This window comes from Mauremys reevesii, linkage group 2, assembly GCF_016161935.1.
Source record: "Mauremys reevesii isolate NIE-2019 linkage group 2, ASM1616193v1, whole genome shotgun sequence".
Classification (NCBI taxonomy): domain Eukaryota; kingdom Metazoa; phylum Chordata; order Testudines; family Geoemydidae; genus Mauremys; species Mauremys reevesii.
In genome coordinates this window covers 172,044,018-172,062,380 of record NC_052624.1, presented here as the reverse complement: position 1 = coordinate 172,062,380, position 18,363 = coordinate 172,044,018, and the positions used below count along the sequence as shown (strand labels likewise).

Below are 18,363 nucleotides of genomic sequence, written 5' to 3'. Positions count from 1 at the left end.
TGTGTCCTTTGCTTTTTTCATTGGCCATGGAGCCTTTTGCACAGAAAATAAGGAATAATGATTATCATGGGAATAAAACTTGCAGGAACACATTAGAACATAGCTTTATATGCAGAGAATGTAATATTATTTTTATCTAAACCAAATATTGTCCTAAAATTTGAATCTAAAGACATTAATGACTTCAAAAAAGCATCTGGATTTAAAGTAATGTTTGCCAAATCTGAAATGCTAACTATAAATTAGCTAGACTCTAAAATATCATTCCTCCAGAAGACATGTGGGTACAAATGAGTAACACATTCTATAAAATATTTGAAAATTCAAATCTCAAACAACCTAGAAGGCTCTGTGATTTAAATATCAAACCACTATTTCAGCAAATGAAAAAAAAAATCTGGAATGCTAAGACAAGTATGCAATTTCCTGGTTGGGAAGAACAGTCACAGTCAAAATGAACATTTGGCCAAGGAAATCTTTCTTGTTTCAAAATCTCCTTGTATTCATCCCAAATAAAATCCTTGCAGGAATACAGAAGATGTTAGAATTTATATGGAATAAGAAAAGACCAATAGTGAGTGCACATACTTTGTACAGACGCATTTAACAGGATGATCTAGCTGTTCCAAATATTTGATGGTACTATCAAGCCAGCTAGGTCAAAGCACTAGTGAATTGGGAGCCAAACACTGGGTATTTATTGAACAAGAAAATTGTGGCAGTGTAAACATCGATAGGCTATCTTGGATTCATTAAAAATGTAAAGTAAGTTTATAAGAAATCTAACAGGCTTCCTGGGGTGAGGTGGTGATATTCCAGAGAGAAAACTCTTGCACCATAAGAAAGCTCCCCCATAAAACAGTTTCAGCACATAGAGACCTTGAAAAAGAAAAGGAAGCAGAAGAACAGTAAAGGCAGTGACACTTCTGATATATTTTTTAATATGCTTAAAATGACTTTGAATGGTGACACTGTCCAATAAACAAGGATCCCTTTAAAAACAACACCCCTCAGCTGTTAGTGAAAGCCTGTAACAACTGAGAAATAATTTTTGTATTTACATCAGTCATTTTTTCCCAATTGTTAAAAAGTTCGAATTTACTTGTCCCTAAATTTTTTTGCTCTGATGAGTACTTAGCTGATTTATCACACCAAACAAATAGAGTCATTAGTGTAGTCAAAAGAAAACAAAAATCAATCTTGCCATCTGGTCATAATTTAGTGATTGAGGATTTAATTGTTATGGAGTAATTCTTCATTTATATATTTATATAGTTTGCTAGCACAAATGGAAGAAAATTAAAGCTCTGTAATGAAGGGCCAAATTGTCTGCAGGGGTAAATTGGTACAGTTCTACTGAAGTCAACAGAACTGTGTCAATTTACGCCAGTAGAGAATTTGGCCCATAACGTGTCAAGCACTAGAGTTTTGTTTGAGGATATCATGATACTCAGAAAGAATATAGCTGTGAATCTAGCAAGAAGCAATTAGGATTACATTTTCAAGTGTTGTCTAAAGGTTCACTCGTGTTAATTCTGTTTAAGTCAATGGGATTCATATGGATCAAGAAATCCAAAATGCTTTGAAAGCTTTCCTGGGAAGCATCTCTTTTGTCTATGATGAAAATAGGCTCTGGCTAGTGTCTTCTTTCAGTACAGGAAAAGCAGACACTTACAGAACCATTGCCATGCGCTGGCAAAGTGTGTTATTCATATCCCATCAAACTATTATGCACTTTTTTTTATTTCCATTTAGCATCCTTGCTGTTTGGAAAGGTGTTTCACTAAGAAGATACCATTCAAGCTTCAACTCTTCTTATTCTTTCATTTACCAGCCTAATTCATTCAGTAATGCCACAACCCCAGTGTTTCTGATATCACAATTCAGAAACACCACTGAAGTGTCTTTAATCTCACAATTTCTAAGTTGGTGGTGTAATGGAATGACTCAGGCAGGAGAAGCAGGTTGATTGCAATGGGAAAAGCTTCTGTTTCAGTGCATACAAATATCTGCATTAAGGGCAAGGAAATATATAAGAATTACAAGATTAATGAGACATTAAAAGATGATTTGAGCAGTTTTTCTAGAAGTGCCCTGTACATAGCAATTTAAACTGCATCACCCATACACATAAATATGAGCAACCTCTGCTAGCTTTTTAAAAGCTGAAAACAGCAATCATTGATTTGGTAAAAAGCACTTCCTGGGATTAATAACCAACTGAAAATCCAAGCTAGTTATTCAGGGCCCAATCCTGCCAAATTTTACTCAGGTAAGTAGTTCCACTGATTTAAAGGATTGCAATATCTGGCCTTACTTGGGGAAGGTTTTGTGCAAAGGCGTTTTTTTGCTTATATGACAGTTCAGTGAGGTTTTGTGAAAGTGCATATTTCTAAGGTTTACTTAAATGTGACAATTATCGTTTAACTCTACAGTTATTATTGCTAATGATTTATATTGAGCCATAAATAGTAGGTGACTTGAAAACAGTAACAGGTCCCTGCCCTGAAAGATTTACAACCGAAAGGCACAAAAGACAACAGAAATAAGAAGACAGACAATTTACAGAGAACATGAAGTGTCCATTAGAGCCAAACACATCCTGGAAAAGGGATTTTATTTGAGCGTGTGGAGAGAAGGGGAGAGGTAGGAATCCTGGGGTATGTCTAAACTACAGCCACTTCAGAATCACAGCTGCAGCTATGTTGCTGTAGCACTGTAGTGTAGACCTTTCCTACATTGATGGAAGGGTTTTTTGGGGGGCTGTCAAGCAATTAAAAAAAATTAATCGCATGATTAATCACGCTATTAAATAAATAATAGAATACCATTTATTTAAATATTTTGGGATGTTTTCTACATTTTTAAATATATTGATTTCAATTACAAGACAGAATACAAAGTGTACAGTACTCACCATGTTTATTTTTTATTACAAATATTTGCACTGCAAAAAACAAAAGAAACAATATATTTCAATTTGCCTAATACAAGTACTGTAGTGCAATCTCTTTATCATGAATATTGTATAAATACTTGAATAGTCACGGGACCAGAGAGAGTGAAAATGACTCTATAAGCCAGCATCACAATGCGCTGAAGATTCATATGCCCCTTCATGCTTCAACCACCATTCCAGAGGACATGCATCCATGTTGATGACAGGTTTTGCTTGATAATGATCCAAAGCAGTGCGGACTGATGCATGTTCATTTTCATCATCTGAGTCAGATGCTACCAGCAGAAGGTTGATTTTCTTTTTTTGTGGTACAGGTTCTGTAGTTTCCACAGTAGAGTGCTGTTGCTCTATTAAGATTTCTGAAAGCATGCTCCACCCCTCGTCCCTCTCAGATTTTGGAAGGCACTTCAGATTCTTAAACCTTGGGTCTAGTGCTATAACTATCTTTAGAAATTTCAAATTGGTACTGTGACGGGCTGGATCACAGAAACCCCCTTGGGAGCTGCCACCTGATGCGCCAAGAATACTTCTGCCCCTGCCTTCCTGCCCTGGCAGCTTAGGACTTCAGTGCCCTGCCTAGTTTGAGCCAGACCCACTAGCCTGCTGCAAACCCAGACCCAGGTCTGAACCACATCCCCTAACAGCTGTAGCTTAACTGAAACCAACTTACAGAAGTGTTCCTGTAACTGGAACTGAAGCCCTTGGGGAAAGGGAGGTGGGGCTTGAGCTTTGGCCCCCCTCGTCTGAGGTGGTGGAGCTCAGGTGGACTCGGGCTTTGGTCCCTCCTCCTGGGGTTGTGTAACAATTTTTGTCATCAGAAGGGTGTCACAGTGCAATGAAGTTTGAGAACTGAATTAACGCATTCTTTTTTAACGAGCGTCGTCAGCATGGAAGCATGTCCTCTGGAATGGTGGCCAAACCATGAAGGGGCATACGAATATCCGGCATGTAAATACCTTGCAATGCCGGCTACAAAAGTGCCATGCGAACACCTGTTCTCACTTTCAGGTGACACTGTAAATAAGAAGCGGGCAGCATTATCCCCTGTAAACTTGTCTGTCTTAGCGATTGGCTGAATAAAAGGGACTGAGTGGGCTTGTGGGTTCTAAAGTTGTATCTATCACTGTGGATAGTTCTCTGAAAACATCCACTCAATGTGCAGCAGCAGTCAAAAAAGCAAACAGAATGCTGGGAATAATAAAGAGAGGGATAGATAATAAGACAGAAAATATCATGTTGCCTCTATATAAATCCATGGTATGCCCATATCTTGAATACTGTGTGCAGTATTGTGTGCAGATGTGGTTGCCCCATCTCAAAAAAGATATGTTGGAATTGGAAAAGGTTCAGAAAAGGGCAATAAAAATGATTAGGGGTATGGAACGGCTTCCATATGAGGAGAGATTAATAAGACTTGGACTTTTCAGCTCGGAAAAGAGATGACTAAGGGGAAATATGATTGAGATCTATAAAATCATGACTGGTGTAGAGTAGATAAGGAAGTGTTGTTTACTACTTCGCATAACACAAAAACTAGGGATCACCAAATGAAATTAATAGGCAGCAGGTTTAAAACAAATAAAAGGAAGTATTTCTTCACACAACGCACAGTCAACCTCTGGAACTCCTTGCCAGAGGATGTTGTGAAGGCCAAGACCATAACAGGTTTCAAATAAGAACTAGATAAATTCATGTAGGATAGGTCCATCAATGGCTATTAGCCAGGATGGGCAGGAATGGTGTCCCTAGCCCCTGTTTGCCAGAAGCTGGGAATGAGCGACAGGGGATGGATCACTTGATGATTATCTGTTCTGTTCATTCCCTCTGGGACACTTGGCACTGGCCACTGTCAGAAGACGGGATACAGGGCTAGATGGACCTTTGGTCTGACCCAGTAGGGCCATTCTTATGTTTACATTGTTTTGAGTGCAGTTATGTAACAAAAAAAAATCTACATTCGTAAATTGCACTTTCATGATAAAGAGATTGTACTTGCATGAGGTGAGCTGAAAAATACTATTTCTTTTGTTTATCATTTTTACAGTGCCAATATTTGTAATCACAAATAATAATATAAAATGAGCACTGTGCATTTTGTATTCTGTGTTGTAACTGAAATAGATATATTTGAAAATGTAGAAAAAATCCAAAATATTTAATAAATTTCAATTGGTATTCTATTGTTTAACAGTGTGATTAAAACTGTGATTAATCGTGATTAATTTTTTTAATCACGATTAATTTATTTGAGTTAATTGCATGAGTTAGCTGCAATTAAACAGCCCTAGTTTTTTCCATTGATGTAGGCAATCCATCTCTCTGAGAGGTGGTAGCGAGGTCGATGGAAGAATCCTTCCATTGACCCAGCCAGGTCTACACTGGAGGTTAAGTCGATCTAACTACACTGCTTAGGGTGCAAAATTTTTCACAGTCCTGAGCAATGTAACCAGGTTGTCTTAGGTTTTTGGTGCAGACCAGGCCTTGGCATATACAATTTGAAGAGTTAACAAAAGGTTCAAAGGTACTATTGTCTTCTGAATACTAAAATGTACTGAAATAATCTTGGATTCTTTAGGAAAACAAACTATAGAATAGTTTTAGGCATGAAGCAATCCAGTTTTACAGAATTTCACCAGGATACTACAGAATTTACACCAAAACCTTCCATAATTCAATACAAAGTGATATGTTTGCTATACAGTTTTAAGTCATACTACGGAACAAATATATCCTTGCTATAGAATTCTACAGTTTGGCTCAAAAATTCTAGAAAAAGGTTATCATTCTCTAGGCAATTTTACAGGACTTTTCCATAAGTGTTTCTGTAAATTGTATTTTCTCCCTGCCCCATGACTGCATGATTTCTACTTACACAAGTCTGGCCAGTTTCAAAATATATGTGCCACATTTTCTTAAGCACTGAGTGGATCTCTATGGCTTCCTGTTTAACACTGGAAGGTGTTAATGGCTGCCATCAGTCATAGACCTGGTTAAAGTCTATGGGTGTATTAAGCACCCTTCATTCAGGTTAAATAGAAGGAGCAATTAAATACCCTTTTGTGTAGCAATAGCTGAAAAAATAGACGCTACTACCCAAGGCACTGACTAGCATGGGTAGGCCTGAACAGAAGCTAAAAGCCATGTTGGCTGAGGGGGTTTTCCTAGACACTGACTGCAAATGCAAGGTCTGGGGATCGATTAGTTGTAGCTGTGTTTGTGAGAGGAAGAAAACCAAAACAAAACCAGCTAACAGCATGGCCCTGATTGGGAGCAGAGACAAGATCTTTGGGGCACAAGACTCACCGGAAAGACAGGTTTGGAAATTGTTCACCAGGAAACTTCCTGCTGAGCTCAAGGAAGTAGGACTTTGTGTACGTTCTGTGTAAATAAACAGGACTGCACCAAAGACATACCTAATTTGTATCATCGTTTTCTCCTAATGGAAATAACTCGTATGGCCTAAAATACTGGCTAACTGCTTGAGCCAAAAATGATCGAATCTTAAAATCTCATAGAATTAAAGCCATAAATTGTAAGAGTTAAAGATTCACTCAATGTTAGCATAAAACTGATATACTTTCTCATAGGCAGTCCATTGTTCTCCGTCACTGACCAGTGACAACAGTGATATCCCCAAGTCAGAACTTGCTGGAAAATGAGTGTGGAAATGAATAGTTAGTAATTTTAGGGAAACAAATATGGAAGTCTAAAAACATGGGGAGGAAAATGTTTTTAAAGAAATTTTTAAAGAAAATGCAGTACATTGAGGCATGTAGATAGAATTGCCACGTGTCCGGTCGAAAAGGGACCCTGGCAGCTCCGGTTGGCAGTGCTGCAGAGCTAAGGCAGGCTAGTTCCTACCTGTCCTGGCAATGTGCGGTGCCCAGAAGCTGCCAGCAGGTCCGGCTCCTAGGTGGGGGGGCCATGGGACTCTGCGCGCTGCTCCCGCCACAGCACCAGCTCCGCACTCCCATTAGCCAGGAACTGCAGCCAATGGGAGCTTGGGGTCGGGGGCGGTGCCTGTGGGCAAGAGCAGCATGCGGACTCCACAGAGCCTCCCAACCCCCCCCTCCCCCACCTAGGAGCTGGACCTGCAGCCTGCAGCCCCCTCCCACATTCCGAATCCGTTGGCCCCATCGCCCAGCCTGGAGCCCCATCCTGCATCGCAAACCCGTCATCCCCAGCCCCACCCCAGACCCCCCCCCAGCCAGAACCCTGAATCTGTCCTGCACCCCAACTCCCTGCCCCAGCCCATAGCCCCCTCCCACATCCTGAACCCCTCATTTTTGGCCCCACCCCAGAGGCCGCACCCCCAGTTAGAGCCCTAACCCCCTCCCAGACCCCAATCCCCTGCCCCAGCCCAGTGAAAGTGAGTGAGGGTGGGGGAGAGTGAGCCACTGAGGGAGGGGGAATGTAGAGAGTGGGGGGCAGAGCCTCGGGGAAAGGGCGGGGCGGGGTGGGACCTCGGAGAAGGGGCAGAGCTAGGGTGTTTGGTTTTGTGTGATTAGAAAGCTGGCAACCCTTGAACCCCACATGCAGAAAGGAACTGCAGTGGTAAGTCATTCTTAAAAAAAAAGGTTTCCATTCACCTTTCAAATATAATCTATGCCATTTAATCTTCTTCAATAGGTGCTACTATATCACTGAACAGCAGGCTGCAATGAGGGGTGAAGGGGGAGGATGGAGACACCTACTGACTATTGTGACACCTATTGATCTTGAGAACACAGACATAACAGCTGTATATAACATATTTGGACTATGCCGTTCATCCATCATTTACTCCTCAATCTAATCTCCAACCATATTGCCATTACCCAGGTCCCATCAAGCTGCACTAAATTAATCTTTCCACAGAAGCCTATGGGGCATGACTTGCTCCTCCTTGCCTGCACCACGGACATCTCTACCCTGATGGCTTTTTGAAGACATCCTCAGTGTTCTCATAAACAACATTTCTCTTTGCCTCTGTATCCACTAGACAAGTTGGACAGCCAGAATACAGGAAACTGTTAACTGCAAATCAGCTGTGTTTCTAGTCACCCCCTCCTCTGCCACCTTCTTTTCATCCTCTTGCCTTTCTACCTTTACCACCGGCTGCCTCCTGATTGAATTCAGACAGACATTGGGAACCATTATCAAACACAATAGACCACAATGAACAATATGCTCTTGGCTTGAAAAAAAACAAACAATCTCAAGTCACTGTGTCCTCATTGTTTCTCAATTAAAGGACTGCAAAGTAGATTTAAACACTCATTGTGTCTCTGCAGCAATTGCTTTTAATGCAATCAGGTTTTAGAGATACATTTTTTAAAGGTCAAACACCTAATGTCAAATAGAAGAGCGGGGGAAAAAAACAGCTCAGCCACCTGCAGGAGAGGTGCCCTTATTCCAAAGCGCTAGCACAAAATCCCTCTGACTAATGTATACAAATTAAGGGCTAGATTGTGCCCTGCTCAGCACAGGAGTGCAAGATGGGATCCCATGCAAGTGCAGGCAACACTGCAGTTGGGGAGTAGAGCCACAGCTTCCTATTTTTGCCACTGCTGGTGCTAGTTATCAAAAGGGGACAAGGTGAATTTGGAGCCGTGGCTCCACCCCTCTTCTGCCCAGCCAGCACACTGGGAGAGAGAACACAGCATACCCATGTCAAGGGCAGAGCTACTAGTGTGCTTTGCTTCCTGGGAGAAAGTCTGCTCCTGCTGCTGTGCAGCCTCTATGCACTTTATCCAGTGCTCCTCCACACCAAAACACCCATGCATGCTTCAAAAACTCTTTACAGTCCAGAGGAGCAAAGCTGTGCATGCGTGTTTATACTTCTCCGAACTATGTATCTCTGTCCGCCTATATATCAGAAATCATGTTTATTTACTTCAAATACGAATCTCAATTATAGCACCAAATTATTCTGAGGGGGTAACAACAAAGATGCTGCTTTCAGTCCAACATGGATTTATTTCAAAGCAGTTTTCAACGTGCTCTAAGCAGCAGAAGCTGTAGAATTGTAAAACACAAGGCTGGCTGCCAAGACCAAGCTCTGCTGCAGCTGAGCAGGCAGCAGTTCAACATAAACAAAAATAATTGAAAATGAAAACCAAGAAAGGGATGAGGGGCTAGACAGAAGAAGCAGCTGAAGCCAAGACTTAAAAAAAGGACAAGAGGGTTTTCCAGGGGGAAGTATGGCTTTTTTTTTTTAATCCTCCTAAATATGCTTCTACCAGTGATTCCAGGAATTTGCATGGCCAGCAACAGATTCTGAATGTGATTGTAATCTGAATAAACTATTGTAATGAGTTAGAAACTGGCTAAAAGACTTCAGAGAATAAGAGGTCAGTTTTCAACATGGCCATAGGTACCCAAAGGATCAGTACCAGAACTGGAATTTCTTAATATATTTATTAACTTTTTTTAAAAATTGACATTGAAAGAACATTTAGGTTCCAAAATTAAACACTCAAAAGCTAGGAAATGCCATTTTACACTTGCAACCTTACTTCTATCCCCTAGTGCTTTGGTTTTCAAACTGGGGGTCACGGAATGTAAGGCACTGGGTCGTGGTGGCTCTGGTCAGCACTGCCAACCGGGCCATTAAAAGTCCCATTGGCGGTGCTGCCTGACTAAGGCAGGCTAGTCCCTACCTGTTCCAACACCATGCTGCACCCCGGAAGCAGCCAGCAGCAGGTGCTGCTCCTAGGTAGGGGGGCCATGGGGTTCCACGTGCTGCCTCCGCCCCGAGCACCAGCTCCGCAATCCTATCTGGGAACCAGCTAATGGGAGCTGCGGGGCGCAGTGCCTGTGGGTGAGAACCGCACAGAGCTGCTTGCCCGCCTCCACCTTGGAGCTGGACCTGCTGCTGGCCGCTTCCAGGGCGCAGTGCGGTCTGCGGTGCCAGGAGAGGCAAGAAGCCTTCCTTAGAACCCCTGCTGCGCTGCTGACCAGGAGCTGCCCAAGGTAAGCCCACACCCCAACCCTGTGCCCCAGCCCTGACTCCCCCAAACCCAGACCCAAACCCCTCATCCCTGGCCCCACTCCAGAGCTTGCACCCCCAGCCCAGAGCCAACCCCCTCCCACACCCCAATCCCCTGCCCCAGCCCTGAGCCCCCTCCCACACCCTTAATCCCTCATTCCTGGCCCCACCCCGCAGCCCTCACCCCTGCACCCCAAACCTCTGATCCCCAGCTCCGTTGAGTCATAGGCATCAACAATTTTCTTCAACTGGGTCACCAGAAAAAAAGTTTGAAAACCACTGCACTAGTGCATCTGTCCTGAGCAGGGGCAGGGGGCCTGTAATTTCCTGGGGCTCATGTCATTTAAAACTATCACAATGCATATCATTTCCTCATTATTTGTTTGCATGTTTTACAGAAAAAGGTAAAAACCAATTTGGTTATGTACAACTGTAATGACCTCTGCTCATGCATCATCAGCAGATGTGTCTACTGCTTGTAGTACATGACCTAACTGATAGCAGAAGAAAGTTATCATCACAAAGATGGGGGTCCTAGGGCCATGTGCTGGGCCCAGGGGATGGGTTGGGAGAAAGCCTGGCTTTCTCTCCCCAAAGCCTCTACTACATCTGCTATGGCAGCTCCTAGGTGTATTCCCAGTGAAATGTCATTGTCGTCTGCTGGTCTTGTGGCACTGGACTGGCCTTAGAATGTTCATGCTCCCAAAATTTTCCCAAGGAATGCAAGTGAAAAGGAAAATTGAAATTTAACAGTTTATATAATCTCAGCAAAATCTGAATGGAAAATCAGGGGACAGGCAACAAAGGCACTTTTCTAACCTAAGGGCTTTCCTGTGCTGAACTTCAAAGGCCTGCTGCAAATGGTAGAGGTGTCAGACCTTCTCAAAAAGATCACTAGAATTTATAATGGAAAATGTTACACAATGTAAAGACGGGAATTGCTACCAGTTCCACTAGTGATTTGGAATATGGAGTAAACAGTGAGGTGGCAAAATTTGCAGATGAAAAGTGTGCAGGAAAGAGAGACCTGGACATCATGAACAGCACAATGAAAAAAAATCTGCTAAATATGGTCCAAAAAAACCAACAAACCAACCCCAAACAAAATGTTAGGATGTTCTCTAAGAATAGGATAGAAAATAACACTGAAAATATTGTATAAAAATCAATGGTATGTCCTCATCCTGAACATAGAGTTTAATTCTGGTCACCACATCTAAAAATGTAACAGAAAACAAGGGGTCTAGAGAAGGGCAACAAAAATATTAGTCATGAAAACACTTTCTGCATGAGGAGAGATTGATGAGATTAGGTTTATTTGGTTTAGAAAGGAGATAAATAAGGAGGGGGCACAATAGAGTTATATAAGTAATGAATCGTACAGAGAAAATAAGTTGAGAGCTCACACTCTCATAACACAAAACAAAATGCAATGAAATGGAAAGAGCCAATAAAAAGGAAATACATTTTTACACAACAGATAAATAACCTGCGGGACTCATTGCCACAAAACATCGTCAATGCCAAGAGCTTAGGAAGATTCAAACATGATTAGATATCGATAATGAGAACATCCACACAGTTACATTAGATTTAAAAAAGTATGCATGGAATAAACCCTCATGATTCAGGACATAAACCAGTTACTAACTGATGGGGATTAGGAAGAAATTCTGCTACAGGTAGATTATTTAATAATTGTCCATTATGGAGTTTCTTGCATCTTCGTCTGAAGCATCAGGTATTAGCCAATGTTGGATACATGACACTGGAGTAGATGGACCACTGATCTGACTGGTATAGCAATTCCTATGTTTCTGTTATAGTTTTTCAGCCAGCACTTATACCTAAGGATGCCAAATGTCAGGGTTAGGTTCATTATTACGCTGAAAGGAATGTGCGGGATTTTCTGAGCAACCTAGATTTGACCAAAAAAAAATATCAAATTTTTACAGCCACTGTGACAAACTCACTGTTATTTCACTTCCAATCTTCCTAATGCTTCAACTATCCCAAACTCCTTGTTCTTTTTGGGATTTTTTGGGTGTTTGTTTTTCATTCTCCCATTTCATCTTTTAATACATATAAACATTTTAATCTTGTTATTTTTTGAGCATCCAGGAAAATACTGCAGGCAATAACAAAAGCAAGAACAGTGCATGTTTTTCATGTCCTAGTGCTGGTATGTGTGGTCAAGCTTATGGAGCGCACTGCATTACAAATCTGCAAATTTACTCTTTTTGAGAACAAGATTTTCTGAAGACAGCAGAGTTCGAAAGGAGGAAAATGATGCCAACCATGCCAATGCCTAAAGCAGTCAGTGATTTGCAAATAACACTCCAAGTAACACCAGGCAAGAAATCTGTTAGCCATACAAAAAGAGAGCTCACAAAAACTTAGTATAAAGTCAATAAACATGCAAGTCTAGTTGGGCAGCCCCAAAGCCTACAACGATGCTTCACTCCCTCCAAAATATTGTATTCTTGCAGTATACTGCTGGATATAAAATCATAATAAACACTAGATGAATTGCCATATCTGAGGGTAAATCTAGAAAGCTTAATGTGCCATTTCATACTCCGTACTTGATCAGGCAATCTGCGTAGTGAAGCAAGTGCAAAAAAACGATAATGAATCTGCCTTTCATTTCTGTGAGGTCATAGAAATTTGGACTCTTAGGCTTTCATACTGAAGAAGCTACTTTCGCAAGGCATGAAAAGAATGGAATTGGTGGCTAAGTAAAGGGCAGATACATACTACAGCACCTACATTTCATTTGTAGTTCCTCATTATGTGTAAAACCTAATGGCTGAGACCAGAAGCTACTCTAATGCAATTATTCATAAGTACTACTACTTTATACTGCTGAGCAAATAGCAATGCAACCCTCTTGACTAACAAATGTATTTTCATGACTATTATATTTCTTAGTGTGGTTGCAAGGAAGGCCAGGATGCCACAAGAGAAATGACTGAATTAGTGCAGACAGATTAGGTTTTAGGAGGAAAGAAAATATTTAGGATATAATCCAAAATTTATTGAAGTCAATGGAAAGACTCCTACTGATTTCAATGGCCTTTGGATGAAGTTCTTGGTGCTTGATCCTGCATTTCCTACACACAAATTCCACTGAAATCAACAGGAGGTTTGGGTGCCACCGAATGCAGGATGGGCCTTTAGACAACTACAATCATTGTCGTAACACCTTAATTTAACTGACATGGTAGTATCAGTAAGTAAAACACAACTTTATTTTGTGTATCACTTTACCTACAACACTTATGAAATGCTTTGGACAGCTCAATAATACATGCACACAACAGCACAAAGAAAAGTTATAATTATTTCATATCTCATCATCACAAACACAAAGCTGAACATTTTGATATGCAATATCCACAAAGGTACTGGAAAGATTTGAGAGTTTGGACAAACTCTCCAGAATACTGCATGGCTACACGGTCCTTAATTTTGGAATTGTGTCCAGAGATGTATGGAGAGAGTGTTAAGTCATTGTCTGGAATTGCTAAGGACAAAGCATCCTGAAAGCTTTCTCAACAATGCAGGTGAAGTGAAGGGAGATCTAACTTCTTTAAGAGAGTTGCTCCTACAGTTGTATTGTCATAGTGGATTTGAGGGGAAGTGGAAAACAAGGATCTGAATGGCAATATGACTAGATGAAAATGTCCATCAACAGGAAAGATGGTAAAGACTGAGGGCCTGAGCCACCGCTGTTATCCAGCTTTACGCCATGTATATCCATAGGAGTTACACCAGTGTAAGACTAGGGGAAGGCAGTGGAAAAGCAGGTCACAACCTGTTTGTCTAAAGAAAGAAATGATTGGAAGAGAATCTTATTTCTCACATTTGCTCAAAGTTCTCCTGTCAGGATCTAGAACGCTGGCACTGATTAGTTTAATACAGACCTACAGGAGCGTGTGTGGGGACAAGTGGCACAGGCGCAGAATAAGAAATCTGACAATCTAACATCTTGTAGGAAGGTTATAGCAGGAGAATAAATCAGACTGAAATTTCTTTATTCTTTTGTCCAAAGGACGTTAACAACAACAAAGATATTAAATACTGCACTTAATCCAGGGTGGAAGTTCCCAAACTCTTTATTAATAGGAAGAAGCCCAACTGGTCACGATCAATTTCAAATGTCATGAAAAATCATGGATATGTTGAGAATTGGAGGAAACTGTTGAGACAAATGAATATACTAGAATGGTGGCTCAACAAGAGTGACAGGTAATGTGTGCTTTTAAATGGCTACACTGGCGATTTGCAGCGCTGGAAAGCCTCCACCAGCGCTGCAATTAGTAAGTGGGCACACCTGCAGGGCACTTCCAGCGCTGCAACTCCCTGGCTGCAGCGCTGGCCGTACACCTCACTCAGCATGGGGAATAAGGATTCCAGCGCTGGTGCTGCAGCGCTGGTCATCAAGTGTGGCCACACACCAGCGCTGTGATTGGCCTCCACGGTATAAGGTGTATCCCAGAATGCTTTTATAAATTACTCTCTTTGTTTTGTTATGCAGCCTCTCTTTGTTTTGTTGTGAACGAGCTCCGATCGGAGCTCCGAACAGAGCTCCTGTTTGCTGTGATCATCTGTACCTGGCTGTAAACAATCAAATGAGGGGCAGGCAGGGAGAGTGAATGAAACAGAATGGAGGATCCGAGCTCCGTTGAACTGCTAATCTAAAAAAACAAACACTGATCACAGCAAACAGGAGCTATCTGTACCTGGCTGTGAACGATCAAATGAGAGGCAGGCAGGGAGAGTGAATGCAACAGAACCGACGATCCGAGCTCCGTTGAACTGCTTATCTAAAAAACAAACAGAGCTCCTGTTTGCTGTGATCATCTGTACCTGGCTGTAAACAATCAAATGAGATTGCAGGCAGGGAGGGAGTGAAACAGCGGGGAGCTGCAGGCTTTTTGCAATTAAGAGTTAAGACTAAGGGGTTGGAAATGTGTTCTGATTTTTCAAGTCAGGAAGCTAAACACACAGTGTTGGCTCCAAAAATCCCCTCTCTCTCTCCCCCCGCTCCCTGTCACACTAGACCCCCCTCTTTTGAAAAGCACGGTGCGGCCACTTGAATGCTGGGATAGCTGCCCATAATGCATTGCTCCCAGCAGCGCTGCTAATGCTGCAAATGTGGCCACACACCAGCGCTGCTCCTACACAGCTGGATGACCAGCGCTGCAAACTACCAGCGCTGCAAACCGTAAGTGTAGCCATACCCAAAATCTCTAGGGCACAGCTTAAATGGCACAGCATCTTAGCTCACCTGATAATTCCCCCCTATGATTGTGCTTCAACAAAGTAGTTCTTAAAATTGTTGAATAAGGAAGTTCCAGCATATTCCTAAAATGCTACTGCACTCTGCTGTAAGTAAACTATGCTAATACAGTTGGGTCATCAAACATATGTTTCTTCTGAATTGTTTAATAACAGTTCATCCATTTGATCCTCTGATCAGCAGAGACTACTGGATGGCTTTTAGCACATACCCTTCAAACTTGGAACAACTTTACTGATTTGGCTGTACTCACTTCTGTTTTCATATATAGTCTGAGCATTCAACCTTATTCTTGTTATGCTTCTTTCCTAAATGTGCTTCTTTTTATGTATAATAATAAAATTAAATAATAATACAGTAATAATAAACGGCTATAGTGTGCTATATATATCAGCATCCTCTCAACTAACAGAATTAAGTAGTTAAGTACATCTGATTTCACTGTATATGTTAACACTGATATTATATCTTGTAATTAGAATCCCAACAAAAACAAAACAAACAAACAATAATAAAACATTAGTAAGGTATATCTAGTTTAGATCTGTAAGTACTTCAAACTGTTATATGATAATGAATTGGGTATTAGAGATAAGATAAAATAGGTGAGATGAAAGTAGAACTGTTTATATGTTGAATGTAACACAAGAATATTGATAATGCATTTTCTAATGGCAAATTATGTTTGTTAGAAGTTATTTATGAGTCCCCAAAATATACCATCTCTGGGAGGCATGAATTAGCAGTATCTGGGGTGGGATGGATATGTATGAACTCCAATACAACTTACAATTGTGATGGATGCTGTATAAAAGCCCACATTGATAGCGTGATAAGAAAATTATCCCAAACCAATTCTTCAGCTTTGTGACAGAATTTTAACCTGAGGTTTCCAGAAGCCCTGGAAAGCCCAGCTAGCCCCCAACAACCCAGTGCTTTGCAGCTTTTGAATGGGGCTGAATTGCTCAGGAGATTAGTAATGGGATATAGAGCCTTTCACTGCTGTCTAAGTTACCAGTCCAAATGCAGCCCGCTGTCGTAGTGACTAAAATTGTTATCTAATAGTCTATGAGAAATTAGTTTGATGGTCTCATCCAGTTCCCAGTAGACCAAGGTCTAAATCACAAAAAACAATTACAAGTAACAGTCTTCTTGTAGAACTCAGAGAGGCCAGAGACTGCATGGGCAAAAGGCACACCCCCAACCTAGTGATGAGCTGCCATAATCTTAACAACCGGTTCCCTATAAAACGTTATAATTTAAGGGATGTTCCACAGTATGTATTTTTTGTACCTTTCTCCATAGCTTTCTTCCCATCTCCCCCCACTTCCCTCTCCACCCTCCCCCTCTGCCCCCTGCAGGTCCCAGTGCCCCCACGGGTACCAGAGCCATGGAGGGGGGATGCCTAGGGTGCAGCAGGCATGGGGGATGCCAGCGCAGCCCTTGGGTGGCTGGGGCGGGTTCTTTGGGGTCTGCTTGGGGCTCTGAGAACTGCAACAGGCAGCTTGTTTGCAGAAAGTGACCTAGACGGAATCTGCAGATACTTGGACAGCTGCAACCATCTGCAAACTCCATAGCTAGTTGCTGCCAGCCAGCCCCAGACAGCTGCAGGGCACAGCACTGCCAAGTGCTACAGGGGCATAGGCTGCTCCATTTGGCTTACCCGGGGTAGGGTGACCAGATGGCAAACGTGAAAAATCGGGACGCGGGTGGGGGGTAATAGGAGCCTATATAAGAAAAAGACCCAAAAATCGGGACTGTCCCTATAAAATTGGGACATCTGGGTCACCCTAACCGGGGGCGTGGACCCTGCCTCAATAGCCACCGCTTGCTGCTGCAGGAGAGGTCTGAACCCACCCAGAGGCAGAACTGGGGGCTGACTCTTCCCTGGAGGATAAAAGAAGCTCCCCCTTCCCCACACACCCTGTCCTGGGTCCACCCTTCCCTCCTGCCCTCATCACACAGGTTCTTCCAGGAGCTGCAGCAAATTCCAGAGTCAGTGGAAAGTCTGAGTCCCCTTTGGATGTTTATAAATTACAGCTCAGCAAACAAGCTGCTGGCTGCCAGGAGCCCTAGGAAGCCAACCCAAGGCACGACAGCTACACAACCCCTTCACTGCACAACAGCCCCCATCTATACCACACTCAACAAAGAATCTGTTGTGCTGCAAGAACCCTGTGCAGGCCCAGCAGAGCATACAGCACCCCCAGCAACACAACCACAACACACTGTACACAGCCCTCCTCCCATACACACCATAAGTGACCTGAACTGCACAACCCCAAGCATTATACATCCCTCCCCAGCGCACAACCCCCAGCCCTCACACCCACCACTGTGCAGACCTTCTCCCAGCCGCACAACTCCCCTGCTACACAGCCGCCCCGCAACACACAACTCTGTCTGCACACACTATACACACGTCTCCACTACACAGCACTCTGCGCATGCGGGGGGGGAGGGGAAACGACACACCGGAGTTCTTTGCCCACCCGCTCGGCCCTTTAACAGCCGGTTCTACACCAGCATCTAATTTTAACAACCAGTTCTTGCGAACCGGTGGGAACTGGCTCCAGCTCACCACTGCCCCAACCCCAGAGTAACCTTCTGCCAAATTTTAAGTCCTTGCTCGAAAGCATGGAGGAACTAGAGCTTCTCAGTGAAATGATTCCCAGAAATTTATTTTTTAACATGGGCAAAATGTATCTTTCCCTAAGCTCATTGTGAGAAATGGCTGCGCCATTTTAGTTGAAACTTAAATCTGCCCATAGCAGACATCCAGCATAGAAAAATCTTAGCTTGCACAATTAAAGTTTGGCAAAGTTCTAAGCAACTGAAAACATGGTCTTATAATGGGAAGTGTTGGGCAACCTTAAAGATAGGAGCTGCCACCCGAGCCACCTATAAGGAGCTCTTATCTAAATACCACCACCAAATAGAAGATTTTTATATATATTTTCATTAGCTTTAAAATACTGATAACTTGAAGCCTGTCAAGTGGGCTGTGCTCCCACAGCCAGGCAAGGAGAAGCCTAATCAGTACTTGAATGGCTAACATCAAAGGAACAAACCAGGATGCTCCAGGAAGTACTGCTGATGGTTTAAGAGTTTGTACTGTACTCTACCTTT

The 18,363-nt window shown here is 42.4% G+C and overlaps 1 protein-coding gene across 4 annotated transcripts in view; it reads right to left on the bottom strand.

The window, feature by feature from the left end:
- FARS2 (phenylalanyl-tRNA synthetase 2, mitochondrial) overlaps positions 1-18,363 on the bottom strand; it is a 324,031-nt gene that overhangs the window by 66,096 nt on the left and 239,572 nt on the right. Inside the window, exon 8 of one of the 4 annotated variants that reach the window (XM_039525766.1) lies at positions 11,283-11,776. The exons of 2 other annotated variants lie outside the window; for them this stretch is intronic. In XM_039525766.1, the coding sequence (XP_039381700.1) occupies positions 11,674-11,776 (103 nt within the window). In that variant the 3' untranslated portion in view covers positions 11,283-11,673. Of the gene's footprint in view, positions 1-11,282; positions 11,777-14,087; positions 14,131-18,363 lie in introns of those variants that run through there. One more of the 4 variants, XM_039525769.1, reaches the window with a different exon arrangement.